Source organism: Lathamus discolor, chromosome 1, assembly GCF_037157495.1.
Source record: "Lathamus discolor isolate bLatDis1 chromosome 1, bLatDis1.hap1, whole genome shotgun sequence".
NCBI lineage: Eukaryota > Metazoa > Chordata > Aves > Psittaciformes > Psittacidae > Lathamus > Lathamus discolor.
This window is the reverse complement of record NC_088884.1, coordinates 53554547-53580218: the sequence shown is the minus strand read 5'-3', so window position 1 is coordinate 53580218 and position 25672 is coordinate 53554547. Positions and strand designations below refer to the sequence as shown.

General features: G+C 38.7%; 1 protein-coding gene across 1 annotated transcript in view; it reads right to left on the bottom strand.

The window, feature by feature from the left end:
- The window catches only part of ANO4 (anoctamin 4), a 211770-nt gene that overhangs the window by 21207 nt on the left and 164891 nt on the right, over positions 1-25672 (bottom strand). Inside the window, exons 14-22 of the mRNA XM_065671440.1 lie at positions 22897-23031; positions 22050-22146; positions 21482-21542; positions 14266-14348; positions 10385-10525; positions 8333-8497; positions 4746-4782; positions 2063-2174; positions 979-1036 (exon numbers count right to left, since the gene is read on the bottom strand). Coding sequence (XP_065527512.1) covers positions 979-1036; positions 2063-2174; positions 4746-4782; positions 8333-8497; positions 10385-10525; positions 14266-14348; positions 21482-21542; positions 22050-22146; positions 22897-23031 — 889 coding nt within the window. The remainder of the gene's footprint in view (positions 1-978; positions 1037-2062; positions 2175-4745; positions 4783-8332; positions 8498-10384; positions 10526-14265; positions 14349-21481; positions 21543-22049; positions 22147-22896; positions 23032-25672) is intronic.

Sequence of the window (25672 nt, the reverse complement as noted above, 5' to 3'; positions counted from 1 at the left end):
TGAATTTCTGTCTGCCCATTTATCAAGTATTCTTTTTTTTTGAGTTTACAGAATTCACTACTTCAAAATTAGGATGGCTTTTTCAAATCATTCATTTTTTGCTAGCATTTGGATGACCTCTATTAACCAAAATATTTTATCTGGAAGTGTTTGTAAACTCATGTTGGCAATGTAAGACCTGTATTTCTCACTTGCCTTTTGTCATGTACTTGAAAATTTGTTTCAGTTGTTTAGTTGTGAAGCAGGAAAGAAACTATAGGATTTGGATGTGCGAATTGCAGCACTGAAAACTGTGTCTGGTCCAGAAATTGCTGCTGTTCATCTCCAGTAACTGTCGAATGGGTTTTGAATTCTGAATGTATTTGCCAAAAAAATGTGTCTGCTTCTTGAGTGACTTGCAATGCCAACCTCTCATTACCCTCCAAATACATTTGGTTTTATAGACATGGAAGATTATGCCAGTAGCTCTTGTGGGAAGTTCAGTTGTTTTGGTCAAGTTTCAAGTACATTTCACGTGTGTGGATGTCCTGGCTTCAGCTGTAACAGGTATTTTTCTCCTTCTTAGTAGCTAGTGCTAAGTTATTAGCTTATTATTTTAGCTCCCTGGTCAGCAACGCTAGAAAAGCTGAGAAGAAAGGGTTTCGTTAGAAGCAACATATTGTTGGTTTTGTATCTAACTTTGATTTATTTCAAGGATGAAATATTTCCAGTGTAAAAGTGTGACTAATGTTTAAACCATTTGATACCACTATCCAAATGTCATGCACACACTAAAACTGCTAATATTGAAAAGGGTGTGTATATCAATATGTAGTTGTTTTTGTAGCAGATGGTATCGCCAGCAGTGTGGAGTTAGACAGCAAGTGAAAGCTCAGTAACAGACTCAAAAATAGCTAGACAGTTATGTGTCTTCCTCTACTTGCGTTTATTGCTTCTGTGGGCAGCAGATAAATCAGTGTGTAGTTAGCAAACACTCACCTCTTCCAGCCTCCACCGGTTTATCAGCCTTAAGTAGGCACCAGGGTGTCCTGTAAATCTTTAACAGAGGAATATGCATCAACTATATTGTGTACGCAGTCTGTTCACAGCAGTAGAAGAAAGCTCACACTGTAGTTTTAATCTAATGTTACCTTAGAGTGATTGATATAACTGTAAGAGATCTTATGCTGTAAAACATTTTGGGGGTTTCCTGGAATAATTTCCATGAAGGGCTAAGTACATTTTTACTTCCAGTTTTATTTCAATACCAAACACTCTGCTCTTGGATATTCAGGTTATGCAGAAAAGAGAGAATATCTCAATAGAACTGTTCATATCAGTTTGGAAAATGTCTTTCAACTGCCAGTCCATTTTCTTATACCTTAATCTGGGCTGTGATATCCCACCTTTCTGTGAAATCAATGAAAATATTAGTTTTCATTAGGAAAAAATATTTTTCTTATTTTTCTCCTGTTTTTCTCCCCAAACGTTTCCACATACAAATAAACTACACTGATGAATTCTTCTAGTCAAGCCTTCCCTACTCAAAGGCTCTTCACTTGATTTTAGGGGACTTGCAGAGGATTACAAATAAATATATATTTCATTTTCTGTCGGGAAAAAAATCAACTGATAGCTCATAATTCACTCTTAACAGTCCAAACAATGTAATAGAAGCAGAAAATATTTAGGCAGTTGGACTAGATGATATTGTAGGTCCCTTTCAATTGAACTATTCTATTCTTTTCTGAAAGAAAAAGACACAGTGTTACTTACTTACCTGTACACATTACACATGTAAAGGCAGAGTGAAGTGACCTGCGTGTATTGTGTTATGAGATGCATCAGTTCCCAGCAGTGAAATTGTTAAAAGTTAGTACTGAGCCAATGTGGAAATGAAAACTGTGTCTGTTTCTGGGCTTTTGAAAAGAAAATAAAACTACAATCTCTCCTGCTTTTCTGGTATGGAATTTGCATTTTGAGATGTGCGATAATATTGCCCCATTTTGTTTCATTACAGACAATTTTATTTTTTTTTCTCTACTTCATTTTGTACATACGAGGGTGCAGACATCAATCCTACCTTCCAAGAAAGAATGCTATATAAAAGGTAGAGCTGTTCAGATTGACAAACTGAAAAAGAAACATTTTCAGAGTGAAGCTGTTCTCCCACTCGGATTCAGTACGAGGCTGCTCTGTGAAGAAAGAGAACAGAGTTTCAGATGTTTAATCAGACTAACAATTTCCCTTGGCACAAAGGCTGCACACACCTATCAGACCTGGCAATGTATCTGTAAATTAGCCTGCTGATTTCAAAACATAAGATGACAGAAGAAATTATATCCAAAAGCAGCACACAGCAAGTGAGCTTGTGAAGACTTAGAAATCTCTTTTGATATCTGGATATGTATATTCCCAGGAGACTGTAAGAAAGTGATTGAAATAATGTGTATATTAAACATCCTCCTAGATTCCTGTGTGCTTTACAGGCTCAGGCTCACCTTGTTTGCTTTTCTGCATCCTATCATAATAACATTGCCAGAAACCACTCCACTAGGACTATGTAAGTGCCTTTTTGTTAGAGATGACACACTGAACTAGAGCAAATCCTTCTTTTAATTCCATTAAATGGATTTGCCACCATTCTGGCACCTAAGGACTCTACACAGGTGTCAGTGGAGTGCCATTGCATGACTCCCTTTCCTTGTCCCAGGGAACTCACTGCAGAAGACTGGGAAAAAATATTTTGCAACTGATGGGTTAAGGCCAATGGGAAAGAGGAAGGCATATTCTTCCCTCCAGGTAGGCCCTTAATCTTCATCTAAAAAGATATTGTGACAGAAATTAACAAAACAACTTCTGTGCCAACACACCAGTACCATGTCCTGGAACTACTTTACAGCTGGCAGCAGCTTGTTAATAGACAACCACTGCTGTGAATAGGAGCAATCAGAGAAGTCGAGGTGCTAATGGCGTTTCTAAATATCATAGTGATAGTAGTCATATGCTCCTTCCAAAGGAGCCTCCAGGAAAGTACTGGAAATACAGAAACAATGATAAACTAGATTCTCTTTAATTAGAGCTGCCCTACCCATGAGGAAATTTCAAATAGATGCATCAACAAAACCATAAAACAGACCATAAATTAACAACTGTGTTAATGATTTGCAAATACGTGTCAAGAAACCCAAGTCTGTGTGTATGCCAGTGCATACATATTTAGTTAAACAGAAAGAAATAAAGCATCTGGGATTTTTGATGTCAGTTTGTGGGAAGGACAAGTTTGACTTTAACAAGGCTGCTGCAGCTGAAGCTGTGCTCATACGCCCATCAGAGACAATGGCAATACTCTAGAGGAGTGTGGCTGTGAGCTCTGAAAAAGGTCATGTAAAGACTGAAGAAGGACATCCTGAGTGAAGCTTTGCTGCCAATACCACTCTGAGCTTATTACACTGATAAAGATCAAGCAAACTAAATCAGCTACTTAGGCCGCCAGAGTAAATACCACAAAACAGTCTGAACATGGTCAGAACAGCTTGACCCACTGAGTTTTTGTACAAGTGCTTTCTGCAGAGGCTAAATGAAGCAGGCCTATTTGATTTTAAGTGACAGAAAGTAACCAAGCTTCAAAGTCTCTAGACCATATCTTACTATTCCCAGGGTGTCACAGGGAGTAAAGGTACAGCCTGTACAATTCACATACTTGAAAGTCTTATTTCTCAACTGTAACTAGCAGGTATCTTTCCCATGGATATAGGATGGCAAAAATGTTTTACATCTACAGCATACATATGGGGACTCTCAGTTTAATTAGAAAAAACAGAATAAAATGCTATCTTACATAGATGTGCTTTGAACACATCACCTATGACTTCCCAGATGTAGAAACGCCCTGACACTAAAATCAGCTGTTTGTTTCCTCTGAGAGGACACCCAAATCTGTCCATCTGTCCAAAATACCTTACTGAACATTATCAATGTACACAGGTATCCAGAAGCTCAAAATAATACCCTCAAACCACTTCTACTCAACCACTGAAGCTATAACATAGTTTGCTTAACAGGCCTTCAACAAGTGTCTCACTTCAGGCTTCCTGACACTAAGGAGCACTTGCCAATTGCCTCTAACTACTGCAGCATGATCAGAATCTTCACAGACTCTGCCTGAACTATGGATATATGAATTACAGTCTATTGCTGCCACAGCGACAATACATGATGTCCTTAAAAAACATACTGTCTTCAGCATAAAGATCACCTTTTGTGGGAACTGAAAAGATTACTGAAACGTAAAACATCATTTGAGTTTAGATGTTGGTAGAGTTGATGAGTCATTTTCCCTCCAAATTACTGCCCCTCTTAAATGTGTGTGTTTGATAGTCAATAAGCACCTTAGTTTCAAGCTATAATTTTGGCTTCCAGATGTGATTCCCCCATTTCCAGGTCTTCACAAAGCCTGTGGGTTGTGAGTGCTCAGTCTCTGAAAACTCATGCCTTTTTTCCACGAAGGTAGCAATTTAAGTTCTACAAGGTAAGTGGTTGGTACAAGAACCAGGCATGGCAGGTCAGTGATTGTTGTCACTGCTGATTGAATGGCACCACAGCTGTTTATATGCTCCTGTATTATAAACTTAAGAAAAACATCAATTCCTATAGATTGCAAATTAATCAGGATTTTTCATATTCGTACAGACAGTCTGAATGCCATCACAGTGTATGGGCCAAAAACCACAGTATCACTCAATTTTGTATTTAACATTGCTTACCTAAATTTGTCAGGAAAAGAGCAACCTTTTCATACAGCTGTAACAGAGAAGAAACAGCTTCTTAGACACATGACCAGCTCAAAAATATAGAACTGTTTCCTAGGTAGAGTAACTTCTCCTACATGTTAAATCTGACACCCAAATGGTCTCTGTGATGCTTTGACAATGATGATAATAAAACTGTGTAGTAATAATACAGTAATTATGTAATCAAACAAGGAATAGCAATATTTTTAAAGCTTATACTCAGCTCTTTTCATCCACGACATTTGGAGAAAAAGTCACTGTCACTGTCCCTATTTTACATGCACAGTGAAAAAGGGTAAGATAACTTTTACCGAAACACAAAGCACAACAATAGTACAGCTTGGATTTTTGATTTAGTTACTTATGGAAAGCATTTATCTCACATAAAAAAAATTCAAGATCACCCTAGCAAGAACATGCACTGGTATGCTGGGTATTTTGGGCTTCCTGGTTTTGTTGGGATTTTTTTTTGGTGCTGAAAGGAAAAACACTGGGAAGACGGGGTTGCATCAGAGGAAGTCTTTAGTAATCTTCACCACCAGACACATATCTTACTCTGAGTCAGTGACACTGTTCTAGGTCCCAAAGTGGTACTTTCTGTGCTTAGCAGATACCATACTCTCAGACTCACCAGGAAACTGATAACTTCATAAAGCTTAAGAGAACTAACTTGGAAGGTTTTCACATTTAGTGTTTGCAAAGGGTTTTTGAACCTATAAAGTACATTACCACAAACATCAGTATTAGTGTAAATTAATACCTTTTCCATTTGCTTTAAATGAGTCTGGAGCCTGTTCTCACAAAATGTTAGATGTCCTTAACTCTCACTGATGCCTGCAGGGATACAAAGCTCCTCATTCTTCAGGCTCAAGTACTTACTGATTCCTAAAATGCTTATCAGCAATATTTCTTTTCATTTGTAGTTATCCTTATAAACTCTTAATTAAATAGAGTTATGCACAATTTACAGATCAAACTGCCTGCTTAAGAGCTGAAGTCACCCTGAATTATCTCACCCCTATTAACAAACACTTCTTACTTAGGATAGCTTCTTTTCTGCCTTTGGAGTAAACAGTTTTGTTTCAAGTAATGAAAAAGGTGATTTCTTTTAGGTTTAAAACGTTCCATTAAGGACAACTGTAAAAGTGCTAAATGTCTGGGTGTTTTATATCCTGGTCTCAGCAGGGAGTGTGCTATTTTACAAATACATATTGCTCTGCAGAAATGGGTATCAACACTGTATTTTGTTGCTGTTCCTCCTGGAACAGTAAGACTATGTTAGAGATTCTGTTAACAATGCTTGGATCTAACTATCTGCTACTGAAGTTTATCACTACCAGTCCTAAGGGGCATTGTTCATGATAATATTCTGTTCTGTGTTTATATTTTCTATGGGTGATATCATTGGATATAACAGGTTTTATTAACATAGGTAAAGGTTGGCTTCTTCCCAAGTCAGGCTGCAGGATTATCTGTGAGACATTATGCTTTGAAGGTCATTTTGTTTTGTCAGTGTATGTGCCTAGCTCCCAGTGCATCCATGCTTGAAGTTACTTGTGGTCTAGGGCTTCCCCCTGATGCTTAGAGAGACTGTCAATCCCTATCAGAATCACTTGTGGTTTTCCAGACTTCCTAGCAGTGAATTCCCTACTGTTATATACATCTGGGTCTACTCTGGTTTTATTACGGTATCCTTGCTTGCTCTCCTGTTATTTTTTGGAGTCACTGTAGAGAATTCAACCATCTGAATTGCTCCTGGGGAAAAAAAAAAAAAAAAAAAAAAAAAAAAGTCCCACTACTGTCCTTCAGCATTAACTGCATTAATCCATCATGGGAAGTGAGGGATTATGTACTTAAAGCCTTTTCAAAAGCTCCTACTGTTTCATATTTTGGGGATCTTTTGTTTCCATGAGCTATATCCAGATCTAAGGCTGTGATATTCATTGCATGGTAATGAGTGTAAGGCTTAAGAAATCCATCTTTGCAGTACTCTACTTATTTGACGCATTTTAGGAAAGAAAACAAAGTTTCTCAAAAGGCACCTTCATGCCTTCTTCCATTATTTTAAAAATTTCTCTAAGCTGTAAAATGCTTTGAGAACCAAATAATTTTGTTTGTGCCGTAATTCTTTGTTGCTGCTTCACTGCATATACAATGACTGATTCTGAGAGCTTGGAAATGGATGTACTGAAAGATACATATAGTTTTCTTTTTATTTCTTCTGTGCTTATTGTGTACTTTAGGTGGATTAAAAAAAACCATCCAAAAGCTCCAGATAGCAAACAATAAATCAAAATAACATAAAAGAAGAGACCCCTCAGTACAAATTCAGACAGAATAACAGCTTCCACCTCTTACTTCTTTTCTTTCTCAGCCTATATCCCACCTTAGGGAAAATATACTAAAGTAAACAGTTCTTGACAGACTGCCTTAGTCACCAGTTCAGTCTTGCCTATGTGAAAGGGAGCAAAGCTTCTTGGAATTTCCTTCTATGTAAATGAGGGGCTGTTAAAAGGAAGTTTTAGATGATGGAAATGCATGGGTATTGCACAGGAAAGAAAGAGGTCTCCAAGCCAGCACTTGGAAATATGCAGGCCTGAAATAACATCTCATGTTTGCTAGGAGGTAAGTTAGAGTACCTCCTGAAGCAAAAACTAACAAACTTTCTGCACAAAGTTCTTGCTACTACTGAGTGAGTAGAGATACTCCACCTGGCTCCAGTACCTGGATGTTTGTAGGCTGATCCCTTCTCTCCCTTAAAATACATTCTTAGAGCGTACGTTGACAAAACCCTGATAGTAAAAAGCCATAAACCTCTTGCTAAGAGCAACTAATTAAAAACACACTGCTATCAGAGAAATATACAGCAGTAGCTGCATCTCGATGGAAGGACAGAACTCATTCCCCATCTGTCTTATGATATGCTGTCTTATTGTGACTTCTATCACATGGAAATTCCAGTTTTTAATTTGTCCCAAGTCTAGTTCTGAATGAGTTCATAGCAACAACCTGACCTCAGAAAGCCCCCCCTCCCAATGCCCCCAGACCATGTCTCAGGTGCACTCTGTCAAAGTCCATTGGTAGCTCACGAACAAGACATGTCTTCTCAAGCATCGTGAAGTTCTTCAGCCCGAGGCAGTCCTCCTGCATATGGACATTGTGTCTCTATATACTATCCTCACTGTTAAACTATTGGGAAAACTGAAGCTTGAATTGCTGAAATTAGTATAAATTAGAATTAAGCTTGGACACTGTATTTAAAAAATAACATCAAAATACTAATTAACAAGAATAATAGGAACAAAATGGATTGAAACCTGCAAATATATGAAAAGAAAAAAAGAGGCAGAGGATAAAAGAGAAATAGGGACATGTCTCCCTAGAATATTTTTTAAAATATTCAAACATAATGTTTTGGATTTGGAACTGTACTAATAATGCCATGGCTTAGCAAGACATTCCATTTCTGATGAAAAAGGAACCAAAAGCATTTGGTGGTCTGTAGACTGATGTATCTACTGGTCTGATGGCTCAGACAGATCTTTGGATATGTTACTCACCACATTCAGTAGCATGATGATGCAAAAGTTGATGCACACTGCAGTCCCTGTAGTTGCAACCTGAGAGTTATTCCTGATTAAAGCCCACTTAAAGGCAGCAAAAGTGCTGACAGTCACAACACGGTAAATAACAATGCCAAAAACAGCAGCAATCACCACACAGATCTAAAGGAAGGAAAAAATCAGACAGAAACCGTTTTAGCATGGACGACTCATCTCATAGAAACTCAGACACAGTACCCATTAGCCACCTTATTAGATAAGGAGAGAAAGTTTCTTCAGTAGAAGACACGATTATTTGCAAAAGATGAGTGTATTCCAAGGTTATTCACAGACAACTTAAGCCTATCAAAACTGAAGTATATCTAAGCTAACTGAACGGGTAAAATGATTTTGAAAACACTGAATGCTAATCATCAAGCTGGTTTCATATTTTATTAGTCACAAAAGTGATTGACATAATCCCAGTGAGGAAGGAAAATAAAAGTGTGTGAATGTGAAGGATTGTCTCTGAATTCCCTGCATAGTGTTGAGGGGAAGAAGGACCACTTTGTTAACAGGGAACCACTAATATGGTTCAAGCTGTATCAGTAACTGCACTGTTAGAGTTAATGCTGTGAAACTCAGAACAGCTCTAACTTGAAGTTTTGATAAGTGTCTATCTCCTATGTTTAAAGCTATACTTTTTAAGGAACATTTTTACCTAAATGAAGGGAGTTTCTGAGTTTTTTGAAGTCATTGGAAGCCTGCACTATGACAGCAAACCCCCACATCTTCAGTGAAAATAATCCTTGACCTGTTTCAAGAACTGTTATGAGGATAATTTGTCGTGCATGCAACTCAGAGCAAGGTTACTTTCTGGCACTTTGAGCAGGATCTATCACTAGGCTGAGAAGATTAATGGCTATGTTTGCAAAGGATAGGGAGTGAAAACTGTTCCCCTTAAAAAAAAAAAAATAGGGAAAATATGCAAGATGTTGCAGGTATAGAATCGTTTCTGAGCAGAGACTACAGTCCTGAGCAGACATAAAAGTCTTCAAAGACTGAGTCAGACAGCATGTTGGCTCCTCATGCCCAGTGTTTTTCTGTGTGTCTGTCCATCCTCCAGACATAACAGAGCACAGTTCATATCAGTAATGCTCTTGCCTTTCTTGACCGAGGCTGCATTGGACAATTTTGAAACCATTAGGTTCCTACAAGCCTTCTGACCTGTTTCCTTCTGTCTCATTCAAACACAGAGCTGCTGGGCTAGCTCACTTACCTGGCTCTTCACAACTCCTGAAATTATATGTATATAATTTTCTAGCCTCCTGAGAAAGCCCTAGTAAATTCCATGAGGGTCTGAGTTGATGCCAGTTGTGTTTTCAAGACCAGTCCTACCCCTGCTGTTGTCATGTGAATAACAGTTTCAGTGAAGTTGGAAGACGGGGGCATTTCAGCTGAATGCGGCCTGCTTTCTTCAGGAGAAGTGCATCTAGTTTCGCACTTCGGAAGCGGGAGACATGCCTCATTTTAGACAAGGAACATCGAGTTTTCCATTTCAATTGCATTAGGAATATGAACCCTCCTTCCTTACCTCCTCAATACACTGAAAAATTGAGACATATTAACATCATTAGGCACTGTAAGCATCTTAGCTGGGTTTTCTGTAGAGTTTACAAAGAACAGGTGCCTATTCTATGGCATCATTCCTCATTACTCTGAGCAGTCTACACAGGGAAGGCAAGGAAATCGACGAGCTGGTTCAGTCAGCTGAAGTTGGTGCCTAAATGTGATAGCATTACTATTCCAGCAGGTGTGTTGCTACATACAGTGATATGTGTATAACCCTTGAAGGAAGGACTTAACTATCTGTGAGACTCAGTGAAGAGTAAACTTGTGTAGGACGTTAAATCTCAGGCAAGTTGCCTTGTACAGATTTTCAGCCTGTAGTTAACATGCTAGAGCTTACTTTACTTTCAAGCAATCATATCCAGGATCTTTATGCTCTCTCACCGGAGATAATGCTATTTTGTATTTTTTCAACTGATAAATAAATAAAAGTTCTCAAACCATAAAAAATATTCCAGATGCAGAAACAATGAGTCTGCTGCATTTATCTGCAAATGCTTGATAAGGCTCTGGCTTCCCGGATATGGGGTTCATTCGTTCTTTCTTGGAGTACTTGGCTTCAAACTGTGGACGTATTTCCTCCTAAAGAACAGACAGACAATGTTCACATACAGCAGAGCTAGGAAAGATTCTGTAGGAAACTTCAGATTGCTTATCAGATAACCAATATCATTATTGAGAAGTACATCTTTGAATTCAGCAACTGGCACAGCTCCAGTAAAAGCTGAGCTGGGAACTCAGAGGTCTCCTTCATGAGAACTAGAATAAAACACTGGATCCACAAAACCATATTGTAAATACTTAGTATACTCCCCAATTAGCTAGTCATTTAAACAACATAACAAATTCTAATTATATGGCTGTAAGCCAAATAATTTTAAGGCTGATACCACGGAATTTTCCAACCTGGTATTAACCTATTGATACTGGAATTCTACAACAAAGCAAAAAAAAACCCCAAACCCCGAAAACAAAAAACCCAACACAAAACCAAATTCTTTTCTCCAAACCCAGTTGCTGTTTGCTAGGTAACTGGTTACCTTCCCATTATCAGCAAAAGTTTCTCAGCATTTGAAGAAGGAGCTATGACATCTAATACTGCTCAATTCCTTCCCAACTTTGACAAAATTATTTGAAGTCCTGTTTTGCCATAAAAACTCTCTTCTGAAATGAAACCTGTGGATCTCTTTGAGAGACACTTTGTTACATCTGTTTACAGCCTCGTCAGAAGACAAGGTTCACCCCTAGTTCAGGTAAGACCATATGATTTTCAGCTTCAGTAGGGCTACCCCACTGCCCTGCCATCCAGGAGGTTCATCAACAGTCATGTGTCCTCTGCCATCTCACCCAAGTCTGACATTGAGGATGCTGTTAGAGTTGAGAGAAGGTACTGGAGAGAAAGTTGAGAGGGACTCTCACAGCTGCTGGCAGTCTATCTATGTTAAGTCAAGTTTTACAATGCTCTGATGCATACTGGAAAACTGGCCCATGGTACAGCTGGCTACAAGGGAGCATAAAGGCAGCTATTGCCTGTCTGAAGCTTTTCCACCAGGCCTCTGCTGCACATTTCTTTGTAAGAGCCAAGAACCAAGCTTAGCAATTTCGGTCACTTCCATCCTTCAGCCTGCATTTAATTGATTGAAAGCTGTAAATGCCCAGACCATTGAAACTGGTGAATGTTAACTGCTCATACAAGTCTCCAGAATGTGAATAAAAATAAGATATCCTAAAATCCTACATACTTTTTAGAAAATTCCCCTGGGGTATGGGGAGAAAGTCATGCCTCATTCTCATTCTCTCAAGTTTTGAAGGTACTTTTTTTCAATACAGTTAACTTCCAAATTTGAGCAGCAACCTGGTAATACGGTGTTACAAAAAGTTAAGAGGCATGTATGCTCAGCTGCAATGCCAGTGTAAGTAATTATGGGCTTGAGGGAACCATGCCTACATTAGCTATTTACAGAGACTAAGCATGTTTCTGAAGGGGCTCTTATTCTACCTTGCTCAAGCTGTTCCTGTTGTATCAGGGCTGAAAGCTCCCAAGCAGACCATAATCTAGCAAGGGAAACAATGCAAGTACTATTCCTGTGTGCCCAAGGACATGCAAAAGGACAGAGTGTGATAGCATTGAAGCAGGGTACTTGAGGATGGCACCCCAGCTGGGGTTAAACCACTACAGGACTCTGCCAGCTGGCTTACTGAGTCGCATACAAGAAACTCTTTCTTCTCTGCAGCTTTCTCTAAGCCAAGTTTCTATCATCTTTCATAATCTGCACTATAGGGAAGTCCTTATCATATCCACCCATTCATGAGCCTAGGTATCTATCTCCTACAATCTCCAGTCAATTCAGATAACGTAACTGCTATTTTTACAGACACTTTTCACACAAAACTGACACTTTGACACGGGCTGGTTTAATGACACCCAGCAATGCCGAGCACAGTCTGGAGCAGGAAGCGAACAGTATTGTATCTGGCTGAGGTTAATGCTATAAAGTGACACTGAAGAAAAATATAAAAAGTATGCTGTAAATAGGAACAGAGCCATATTTCAGATGGCAGTGCCAGGAACTCTGCACAGTTCATTTCTTGTTGCACACTCAGCCAAGACCAAGTTATTCTCCGTGTCTCCCATCTTGCACCTGATTTACTAGAAAAGGAAATACAAACATGAAGGGATGAAAAAGCCAGAAACATTTAGCCTATGTCTCCAGGCTGGGGGACCTGGGCACTGCAGGGACTGCTGCACACCCTCCTTAGGTGTAAATCTAAAGTGGTGAGGAATTCACAAGGCTGCATGTTTGAAGAAATTTAATTCTCCTTCCCTTTGTCTTCATTGCTTTATTCCTTTGTTTCTTCATTTAGAACAGAAAAATGATGATGAAGTGATAGGAAGCCTTACAAATGTTTTGTATTTTTTTTTAATCTATTGTAGACAGGAATTAATAAATTTCTCTCTGTAGCAAAACCTTATTTTTCAATTTGACAATGAAAATTAAAGCAAGCGAAAACTAGACATGGCGGATAATGCTAATACAAATAACAATGTTCATTATCAAAATCTTGTGACTTAAAATGGTAATTAGAAGTCTTTAATTGATTTCTTTGAAATAACTACTAAAAGAAATAATCTGATTTTGTCCAGTGACAACTGAATGGGATGTAGAAAGGAAATTTAATTAGCAGTGATTTTATGAGAAAGCAGCACTTTTAGGAGTAAATTTTCACCCTACAGAGACAAAATTCTCACTGCCATCTCACTGACATGTACAACTTCGTGATCAAACTTCACAGGATATGTCTTTTTCAATGTACATAAAATTGACTGTTCTCCTTCCTTCCTGCTTCTCAAACATGGATCATTACAACTCTTTATTCACAGGAGAAACTGTACCGATTTCTGGAATATCAAATATGGATTAATGTGCAATGCCTTACAGCAGATCTTTCCACACTAGAAGAAGTACTCTAAATTTCTTTTATCCTTGAAAATATATCCTTTTCTTTCTGGAAGTTACTGAGTCCTTCAATAGGTGAATTCTTGCAGGATTCCTATCCTGCCTAGTCCAAGGATATATTGCCCTCTATATCCCAGATGTACAAAAAAGGGATTTGTAAAAGATTGAAAATCTGAATCTTGATCACTGGGACAATGATAGCACCCCAAGAAGTAAGTCTACTTGCAAAGCTTGTGGTTTGCACGTCATACTACTTGCCACTGAAAGCAATAGCAAAGTGAAGAGATGAACTTTGAACCACAAAACAGGGAAATAGGAAAAACACTTTTTCACCTGGGACACCAAACTGTGACTGTCATAGTCCAGCAAAGACCCCAGAGCCAACAGAAAAGTGCAGCATTTGATACTCAAGAAAAGGAGGCAGTGTTCCACAGAGATGATCTTCAAGCAAGGATATACATGAGACGTGAAGTAGGCATGGGCACTGTCAACTGTAGCATCTCCAGAGAAGACACCTCTGGGAGGCATCAGTTCTCGCTCTTGGGATCCCACTGAACGCTGAACAAAGGAGGAACTGATACCTCAAATGCCAATGAGATCCTGATGCTCTGATGACTGATCACGTAAATCTTTGCGAAATAGCCAGGCGAGTTCCTATTAGCATCTTTAATCTCTAACGTGACAGATAAAGGTAGCATCTGGCACACTGCTTCTGAAAAGAAAATATCTGAGGAGAAAAATTCTCATTTCCTAGTTTATGAAAATGTGAATGGTGAATTGAAAATATATCCAAAAGAAAACATGCTTACATTTTTAACCAAATCTGTTTGTGCTAAAGATTAAAGAATACATTCTTTTACAAACCTCTTCTTCTTCCCAGTCTATCAAGTCCCAGTCATAAGCAATTACTGCTCGCCTTCTTTTCCAAAATTCTAGAAAAACAGTTGCTGGAGCAAATAGAAAAATAATATAAAATTGGGTTTCAGTCAAGAAAGTGTTAACAACGATCACAGAACTGTTGAATGAAACTGTTACATTATTTTAATTTCTTTGCATAAATAGGTTCCTTTGAACAGCGAATCATCCTGATGATCAAAACTGCTTTCAAAAAACATTGCTTTCTAAGGATTACTTTACTTTCTTCAAGTATGATCTAGGCTTTAGAGATTTCATTTAGTGCTAAATGAGAATGTTTAATTTCTAACCAACCAAGGAAGGACTGTCAAAGAATAAAATTGTTCCTGTGAGTCATCGTTACTACATATAGCAGATTTCTGATGAAGCAAAAGGTTTCCTGGGGCTATTGTAGACAAAGCAGTAACTTTCCTTCTTTGAAGACCATTTACAATACACAGAAACCAGAACCCAGAGGAAGCACATTACAAGGCATATGCAAATCTCTAGAGTCTTACTGAGGAAATGGGAACTCTTGTCTTACACCTGTCTAATCCAGACCATTCCTTTTGCACTACATGAGTGTATATATGTGGTGTGGTATTAACATCTGGCATTTAAACATTCTGTGCTGCACAGCCCTTATTGACAGAATTCAAGATAGTGTAATATGCCTATACATGACTGTGTTTCTATTTTGTGATAGGAAGGACAATCAAGGAAGCATTCAGCCATAAAACAATATCTCCATATTCTGGAGATTAATACTGAGTCTGTTTATGTTTATTTTTATTATTATTATTTGCCTTCTTAAAAGAATGCAGAAGATGTCTAAAGCTAGCAGAAATCAATGGAAACACTTCCTCTCACACTGTGAGGTTTGGGTCTTTATTGATCACTGAAAAGCATCAGGCTGATAACCACAGCAAACATAAACCTCTCTATTCATGAGCTAGCACAGTATCAGCTGTAACAGTGTCACAATACCCTGGCTGTATGTTCTATATCCAGTCCTAAAAACATCTCCTTAATGAACTATCTGCCCTACTGCAGCATGTTGATGATGACGTGGCATGATACTATGCACTGGCACCAGTTTAGGGAAAGTGAACTTTTAGCCAGTAAGAATTACTATGTTGTAATGCATGCCAATGTGGCTAAGATATGCTTAGAAAATGAGCACTGTGAGCAGATAAGATATCAAAAGCATATCTAAGGAGGCAGCTATTTAGCTTGAAGGTATTTTCCTACATCACGTTATCTTTTGTTTGAAAGCTGGAGTTATGTTATACCTGGTAACCAGCTGCTTTGATGTAATCTAATAAAATCAATTCAATCTCCTCAGCCTAATGTTTCTATGACTTTTTGTAATAACTGCAGTATGATCGGTTTAGATCAGCAAAACTGGTAAGTGCCAATAAGACTCTACTGTGGCTGAACCACCACATTAATTCCTCAACTTGTCTTCTGGTGGAGCTACTTCTTTCCTATCAGCTCATATTGAATTATTTTGTACAAGCAGCCCTGCACTTTTCAGAGACCTTGGAGAGACAAGCCTGATTGATTACTACCACTCTGTCTCCATTCCAAAAACAGCTTGAGGAAGGACTGAAGTGGACATATGAGTCCACAGTCATGAACATCTCAGGTACAGCTGCGCTGAAACACACTTTTTTCCTTCTTTTTTTTCACACACATGGAGTGTCAAAACTATACTATACATATTACATTTCGTATATTTAGCACTTGCCAGAATAAATAGGTGCAGCTCCTGAAGTTTGCTTCAGGAAAAGCTAGTTTTCAAACAATTAAGTAGCAAATAGGATGATCTACTCAGGGCTGTTTTAGCTTTTATTGTGCTATACCTTTTTTCTTCTATCCAGGTTAGTATGCACTCCTCCCTTGCTAGATATTTTAAAATGTGCTGTAAATAACCATCTTTTATTGATTCACTGTACTACTGAGGTCTTCTAAAAGTGCTGCATTTTGAAATTTCTCTGCTTCTTCTCTAGTCAAGTAATCACTAATACCCTACATCACACTTCCGCATTCTTATCCTGGGCTGCATCAAAAGGAGCGTAACCAGCAGGTCGAAGGAGGTGATCCTGCCCCTCTACTCTGCTCTTGTGAGACCTCACCTGGAGTATTGTGTGCAGTTCTGGTGTCCTCAACATAAAAAGGACATGGAACTGCTGGAACAAGTCCAGAGGAGGCCACGAGGATGATCAGGGGACTGGAGCACCTCCCGTATGAAGATTGGCTGAGAAAGTTGGGGCTGTTCAGCCTGGAGAGGGGAAGGCTGTGTGGAGACCTCATAGCAGCCTTCCAGTATCTGAAGGGGGCCTATAGGGATGCTGGGGAGGGACTCTTTGTCAGGGACTGTAGTGACAGGACAAGGGGTAACGGTTAAAACTTAAACAGGGGAAGTTTAGATTGGATATAAGCAGGAAATTCTTTCCTGTGAGGGTGGTGAGACACTGGAATCGGTTGCCCAGGGAGGTTGTGAGTGCTCCATCCCTGGCGGTGTTCAAGGCTAGGTTGGACGACGCCTTGGGTGGTATGGTTTAGTGTGAGGTGTCCCTGCTCCTGGCGGAGGGGTTGGAACTAGATGATCTTGAGGTCCTTTCCAACCCTAACTATTCTATGATTCTATGACTCTATGACTTTGACAGCTCAAAACGACACAGCTGTACTTACCCTTCTCCCATTTTCCTATTGGTGTGTTTAAATCAGATGCTGAGAGTTCTCAAAAAAATCTTGCTTGGAATTCTCAATTTCTCATTGGCCTTAACTCCCGGGATTTTTTTTAGCTTTTTCTATACTGTACTTGCCCTGCTTCAGAGCTCAGCCTTGCCACTCAGTCCTCAACATCCACTTGTACAAACAGCTGTCTTAACATAACTTTCTCAGATACATTTGAAACAAGTTCTGATCTTATCTAGTTATGCAAATGGCCTCTCACAGCAAATAGCTTAACCCTGACCTTCTCTCAGAAATCCTTTATTATATTTCATTTAATATATCCATCCTGACTTACAGAATATATTCTGTACACCAGGAATATTGCTGAAGAACCTCCATAAAATTTGTCTTCTCAGAGATCAAATCAATGTGAATGTTTTATGCTAGAGGCAAGGTTTGTAGGTAAGTAGTATCTTCTATTAGACTAACTGATATAATTAGAAAAACATGTTTTACATTGGCATTTCTTATTGCTTGAAAAAAAAAAAGTGTTAAATTATTCATGCCACGCCTTTTTTCTCCTCCCAAGTTTGCCCTTCAGCAAGCGTTCTAAAGCTACTTCCTTTAGCGAAGGAAACATGCTTCTAGGTAGACTAAAAGATATGTCAAAAAGGACTTTTCTTGTGTCCTTAGTCTCCCAAAGATATGTAGAGACAGAGAAACTGCCATCAGCCCACCTTGTCTTTAGCAAAGCATTAGAAATTATGAATAGCTGAATTCTCCTGTTGGACAGTTACAGAACTTTGTTACTTAGCTCCAGGAAACATCTAGACAGTGACATCTTTGCACTCACTTTTCCCAGTACTTCAACTGGAAAAGCAAAACTAGAATTCCTTCTGGCTTTACAGCAACATACTGGGAATCAACTGATTATCAAATGTACCTAGATTTGTTTCTCAGAATGAAGTTTTGCTGAATTTTAAATGCCAACATTTACTTACAATGACCATCTGTCATTTTCTGTCTTTGGCAAGAATCCAATTCAGACAATGAAAAGAGAGGAGTTTTTCCTAGAAACGGGACCTACCTTTTCATCAGGCTTGACATATCTCAAAGTATACATAAAGAGCAAAGAGTAGGTGTTTCCCTCCACCACAGAAACACACAAAATGCTATTGCTCCTCTCTTTTTGAAAGCTTTGAACGTTTGGAACTATCATCAGGATTAGAGATTCACAAAAGGAAGAATTCTTTTCCAGCTTCTGAGATGATGACATCTCAGTAAGCATCAACAACAGTCTGTTCACCAATTAAAAAAAAGTATTAGTGTTTACAGGGGCTTGCTGTTTCCTACAAACCACAGCACTTTATAGCTTCAACCCTTTTGAAAGGTGTTTTCCCTTCAACAGAAGCTCCAATACAGATAAGCTTATACAAACTACCAGTGAATATCATCAGTGCACCTAAGGGAGGCTACCTTTTGCCTTTGCTACACCAGTTTAAAATGAAAGTTGTCTTAAATCCTATGCCTTTTGGGAATACATTAGTAAGCATAATATTGTTTCCTATTGTATCAATTACTTTAATTCTTATATAGAACTTTGCTTAAACCAGACAGAAATACAGTAAGTAAGGTGATGGGTCAATACATTTTTTGAAGAAAAGTGTTTCTCTATTCCAGTGTCTCCTGGTGCACTTCGTAATTCCAACCTTTCTTTGATGGGAATGACTTATGCCACATCTAAGCACTATAAAAGATGAGTCCCTCTGCTTCAGAGTCCTACAGCCAGGCCTACTGCTGCTCCACAAATCAAACAGCTCATACTGATATTTGTCATGGTAATGCCTCTCCCTAGCCTGGTCACAGCAGTTTGCTCATCATTTGAAGAAACATTTTATTTCTATTTAAAAAGGGAGCCACCCTCTTTCTCCATCAATTAAAGATGTCTTTAGAATAGAAAGAGGGAGCCTCTATACAGATCATGTCTTCATGGAAAGCCCAACCTGAACATGCCTGGTTTTGAAGACATTAAGCAAATGGCCGAGGCTTCTCCTTTAAGATGTGAGTTGACTAATGGATTTAAAGACAGTGAAGGAGGTATTTTAGGTAATAAGACAGTGGCTAAGTTCAGGCTAACAAGGTAACACAATTCTAGCTGCCTTTTTTTGCTTTCATTCTCTATTTTTAAAAGCACTGCCATAATTTTTTATATGCTAGTGTCTGTCAGACAAGCATCTAGAAGGCTGAAGCTTTCACAGCCAATTTGCCATGCACTTGCCAGTTGTTTCATGCTGACAGAAAAAAACATTCCTACAATTAAACTCCTATCATTGTTTCTTCTCTTCCCCTATGATTTACTGAGATGATGGTAATGCCTGCAGCTGCCTATAGGCCTACTGCAGACTGAAAATCCATTTAGGACAGGAGGTAAGCCAACTTATACATATAGTATGAGAAAATCCCTGGGAAGTGTGGCTTTCCTTGTTCTAATGCTGGTTTAGCCCTAACTGTATGGAAAATATCTCCACAATCTCACTGTTGTCTCAGTAAAGTATTATTCATGAAAGTACAGTTTGGGTGGAAACACAGGATCACCTGATTCCTCAGTCCATAACCTATACTCACAACCCTGTTCCTGTTCCTGCCCCTACATCCCTCTTGGCAGCAAGCTCACAAGCACAATGTAAGCCAACAAAACTGGTGAGGAAATAGCCCAGCTGCTGTCCTATAGTCTCTTTTCCACTAGCGAATTCATTTCTCTCTGCGGGCTTAGGTGCTGGAGATGCATGGATGGACAGTGTATTTTGGAGTCCTTGTCCACTGGTGTGGTGATATTCTCATGTGGAATTGGGTCTGGGGAGTCTGACAAGGGTGCTGAAAGAGGGGGAAGAATGCGAGGCTACTGAAAGTGACGTGCAGCTCCTGCCAGCTAGGGACAGCTACACACTCCCACACAACAACTACAAGGCACGAGCAGGCATGGTTATCTGAGTGAGCAACTCCCCTTACTAGAGCGGCTTTTCCTACAGCCCTGGTTCTGGGCAACGCTGGTGCAACACTGTGAGTACAGCTGTCTCATGAAAGCAGTGTTACTCTTTAGGAGGAACAAACGCACTGGTGCCAAAAGCAGTACTCCAAAGAGATGTTCCCCAGCAGTCAGGAACAATGACAGCGATATTCAACAATGTTAACCCATCAATTTTCCTATTGAGCTGAGATAGAAGTCTCTGCCTCTAAACTGTCTTGGAAATTCTCAACTTCAGTGAGCACATTGAGAAAAAGGTTGGAAAAGCTGAGTAAACATCTAAAAAATCTTTAAGGCTTAGAAATTTTTGGTGATTCTGAGCTCTAGCATAACCCTAAAACAAAGGTAAAATACCAAGGAAAAACATTAAAACTGTAAGATCTGTGAGTTTTTTTCTTTAAGGTGATTTGCGATAATTTAATACTCCCAATATTACAATTTAATACTCCCAATATTACACGTTATATACCAATAGGCCTGACTGGTGTATGATCTAATTTAATTAGTTAACTAAGACAAAAACATAGTTTTGGAGGAAGGAACTGAGACAGACTGGTAGGCTAATCTATGTTGTCCTGATGGCTCAAATGTTGCCTCCTGGATATTTCTTGTGCCAAACAGATTTGCAGTTTAAAATGCAGATTATAAGGATTACTTGGACAACTTTCCAAAGCAGTTGGAGGTGTGTGAGTAAGAACAGGAGAACAATGGCCAAATCAGACTAGCTCAAGCTCCTGGAGCTGTAAGATGGATGCCATTTTTGAGGCACCTCATGATCCATTTTCTAAAGGTGTTAACCTCTCAGCATGGCATGGTAGGAGCTAAGAGCCTGGGCATGCTCAGGGCATGTTTGAAAGACCCTTTCTGCTGCCAGAAATTATTATTTCCTCTTCCCTTCAATTCTGCCCATGAGATCACAGTAGGAAAAATAGTGGAGGCAGAAATAGAACTGTCCTATATGCAAAAATCAGACTCCATGGCAACAGTTAGACTGCTCTCGCATCAATTTGTCATTCAACGAAATCTTTCATTTATTTCATCAGTTTTGATTTAATTACAACCAGCCTACATGTATTTAACATTTCCTGCCTTTCTGCAAAGTGGGAAGAACAATACCTTAATTCATTTTAGTAGACACACTAAACTGAGCTGCCCCAAGCTAAAAGAAGGCCTGAACAGTAACAGAGAAAAGGCCTCAGCGCCAACAGACTGAAAACCAATTACAACCCCTCCAGAGTATATCTACATGGACTCTACATACTGCGTTCATGTTTTTATTTTAATTAAAATTATTATCACATAAAAATCTGATTTCAATCACTTCTATCTTCCTTTTGCAGAAACAGAAAAGAATCAAGCCTATATTGGTTTTCTCAGTGTCTGAAAAAAAGGTGTGCTGGAAATTACAAAGGCCTGCATTACATTATAATTTTTAAAAGAAGGATTGTGCAATTACTTAATATCAAAACAAAAACTTACCCCACACGGCCATGAAAACAGCAAAAAAGACAGTAGCTCCATTGTCAAAAAGGTGGGTTACCTAAGAGATATATTAATAGTATGATCAGTGTGTGGTAGGGTTTTATTTTCTATTTTGACCTAACAGAATAAATGAGATCACGACTGTAGCTGGCCTGACAATCCTGAGGATCCTTCCCTTGACATGTGAAATGCACCACCAGTTGACAAAACTATTTGCTAGCCTGGCCAGGGTATGACCAAAAGCTGTCATTTTAAGGAGCCATGTACAAAGGACGGATCATAAGATAAAGGTTGATGCCAAGGACACCGTAGCATGTGCATCTAGGACATGACCTCTGGGACTGCTGACTCTCTAAGTGCAAATTTCATTCAAATGTTTCACAACCCAAACACGTGTTTTACAACCCAAACTAAGTCTTGGTAAAAGACATTGAATGTTAATATTGGCTGAAGTTATCTGTCCTTTCAAGATTTTATCTGCCCAAGATCACTAAAGACAAATGCAAAGGCAAAATTAATGCTTTTACCAGGAAAGCATTTCTAATTGCATAGTTTAAAAATGTACCTTGGCATAAATGCAGCTGTCTGACAACCTCATGAAGGGACAGTATTTATCACATATAGGACACATTATGATATCTGTAGCTTGGCAGACTTCTTTACTGGAAATACAGAAAAGATAAAAATCAGTAGCTTGATGCACAATGAACAGCCTTAGAATGGACTGATAAGTTTCACTTATTGAACAGTACTGGTTCTGTAACTGAAGCCAAGATCTTCATAACTGCATGTGTGTAACTAATATTTGTTGACTATCTAAGACTTCAGAGTTTACAGTCCTAACTGCAGAGGACAAGCTCTTCATGGCTAGCCTAGCAGTATCTCTTTATCATTTCCAGGTTCTTCTTAAGTCAGAAGTGGCCTTTGTTAAGAAGAGGGTGGGCATGATTGCAGATGAAGTTAAATTTGACTTATTCTTGTCATTTGTCTTAAGAGTGCAAGAACGTAGAGATGCTGCACTCAGCAGAAGGTCCCAGGGGTTCTTCATCTGAAGAATGCCTCCCTGTGGTGGATCTTTGGAAAAGGCTTTACAGACAGTGAAAAATGTCCCACTCTTCTTCTGGTCTGTTACTACGGCAATGAAGGAGTTCTACTTTTTCCCTGCTTCATGCTGAGTTGCCAGTAACATCAGCAACTGGAGCTGGGCAAGAAACATTGCCTTTCATCCCAATTCCAGAGCACAAAACAAGGGAAGCTTGATACTGGGTAGCTTATGAGAAACAAGCACAGTCTTTTCCTGAGTTTTCATTCAACAGTTCAAAATGAAATAATTAACAATTCATATGAAGATCTCTTAAATTATTCATAATAACCCACTACTGTAATTTCCCTTATAAAAGTGCCCACGTTACCTGACTTGGCAGTGGTTCAAAGTGGTGACTCCATACAAAAAGACAAATAATCCAATGAAGGCAGCTGGGAAGAGCATCCCCGTGTACCAGCCTAACCAGGCAAAGTACAGCCCAATTTTCTCACCAAAGTACCGTCTGTTACAAAACACAACACAAGGAAATTACCTGCTAATTAAGAACTAAATCTGCTTAATCTTGCTTGTTAATAGAAGGTAAATATTTATATCATATCTGAAGAGTAGATTAAAGAGCAGAGTCTGAATCTCCGAATGAAAAAGCCTGCAACTTGGCTTATAAATCCACACTGAGAGACCTGCTTCAGGAAAGAACTTAGAAAAAAAATGTAAAAATTCACAACCAGAGTTTATAGTGAGATGAGTGGAGACTTCAGAAACAAACGCTGAGCTCATGTTAAAAAGTTAGTTCTTTGTGTCTGGGAAACTGATGGCTCTCTTTGCCTTTTGGCTGTATAACTGTACGTCCCAAGCAATTGCACTGAAATTAATTTAATCCCTAAAACTGGTGTGACAGCAAAAATTAATTGGGCCCAAATTATTTCTAAGAAATTAGCTAACCAGAGGTTATTCTCCAATCCAATTTATTTTCATTTGATTATTTCTTTTCTTAGCTTAGTTCATGCAAAATTAATCTCATGATTCTGCCACAGGGGAACGGAAAATAAAGTGCAAGTGAGATCCAGCAAATATCTTTATGTATCATCTTGCACTGATTTGAGGAAAGCACTCTGAATTAATCCTGTTTTTTTAGCTATATTACTTAAAAACTAACTGCAAAGTGGGCAGGAAGCTGTTTGCTAAATATTCATTAACTTTCTTCCTCCTCCTAAACACAACCAAACCTTTATTTATGTGTTAAAGAATACATCAAACACACAAAAACCCCTGCTGAATTTATCAGCATAGGAACAGGCTCATGCATTGCCTTGTATTTGACGGTCTTGTACACAGCATGATGTTGATTAGATTAGGATGTTTCACAAATCAATATGCAATTATCATGATTACAATGAATATTTTAGTAGATTATTTGTAAGATTAGTTCTAAAGAATGAGGCAAGATGATATTCTTGCACTTCAGACTTCACAGAAAACTTAAGCTTGCATATCAACTGAATTTGAGAATAGCTGCTGCTGAAAACCCACTTTTACATTAATAATGCAATTTCTGATCTGTCCAGAGACAAAGAACTCAGAGAGACAGCACTGCTGGCTCCTTTATGCTACCAGAAAATGTCTTTGGTTAAACTTTCACAGTGAGGAGGAAAGGACCCATGATGGGCTCTAGGGCTGGAGGCAGAGGAGAAGAGAAAGAAAAGCTTGGTCTGGAATGGACAAAATCATCAGTTTTCAAATGAAAATAAAAAATTTCCAGTGTGAACAATATGTGTCTGGGCTGAGCTCATGCTCTGTTGAATGATACTGACCTACACTATTATTTGAGTTCACCAGTTCTGTCTGAAAAGCCAGATCACATGGTTTTCGTTTTTCTGACATTCAACGGAAACTCAGTTTTACAGGATAAAGAGGTGATGAGCTAACAGTAACATACTCAGCTCTGACAAGGGCAACAGGTATGGTTGTAAAAAGACACACTGGAAAATGCTTTCTGAGCCTTCACTTAAGAATGTTAGCCTTTGGCCTAGTTATTTTCCTGACACCTAGGATGTCAAACTGTGCCTGCTCCACTGAAAAGGCAGGCTCACATTTTGAGATTACTTTCACTGAATGTTTATGATCTCTTTTTTTTCCATAGTTCAAATTAGTGAAGTAAACCTAACATCAAGAGTTTTTATTTAATTCCCTACATTCAAGGATGAATGCTTCCTTGTTCCACCGCCCGAGTCAAAAGACATTCATGACAAACTTCATCTCCTATCCTGTTGGACCTTTCCTTCTAAATGGCACAAATCATAGTACTCTTTTTTTGATCTAGAGATCTAGCAGCTTCTTCCTAAATAAAGGACCAAGCAAAGTTTGGTGTCTGCATAAAGAATAATGGACATGATGGGGAGCAACCTAAATCTCTGCAATGTAAGGAAAAGGCATCCGAGGACATTTGTGAGTTGCCCTTTGCTTCATAAGCGGTATTCCGCAGGCTGTACTACTGTAATTTTCACCAGGATCAAGTTAATATTTAATTTAATTTATTAATGACCCCATAGCATATTTTTTCTGTAAATCTCTGCTCAGAATAAATATGAACAGAGTGCTCATGGGCTGAGTGTTACAGGAACAAACTATGGCAGTAACAAGGTCATTGGAGACCTTCCTTGGTGCCATGTTCACAGCAGTTCCACATTAATTCCAATCCATAATTGAGTTAGCCTGGACCATCTTGACCCTCACAAGACAAAGGTGGTTGAGAGATACCTTTGCCACTCATTCCACTGAAGTTGCACCAAATACAAAAACAAGCTCTGTTTCTTCTCTGTCACTATATACAGAATGGAAATCTCATACAGCTCTCCAAAGTGATGGCAGTTCTTTTACCTTCATGCTGGTGCTTTAGCCCGAAATCAGTAATGTATGTGAAGAATTCTAGGGTGCATCACTGTGCATTATTTATACCCAGATTTAACCTGTTATCACTTTGCTCTTTGAAAGCTTCTTTGAAATTTTCCAACACTAGTAAACATTTGCATTTTTGTTAACTTTGTTAACTTATTACCATCCAATTTTTCAGATTTTTAATAAGAATAGGAAAAAATTCTTTGTTTCTTTGATTGTTCTCCTACAGAAAATTTCCTCCACAGCTA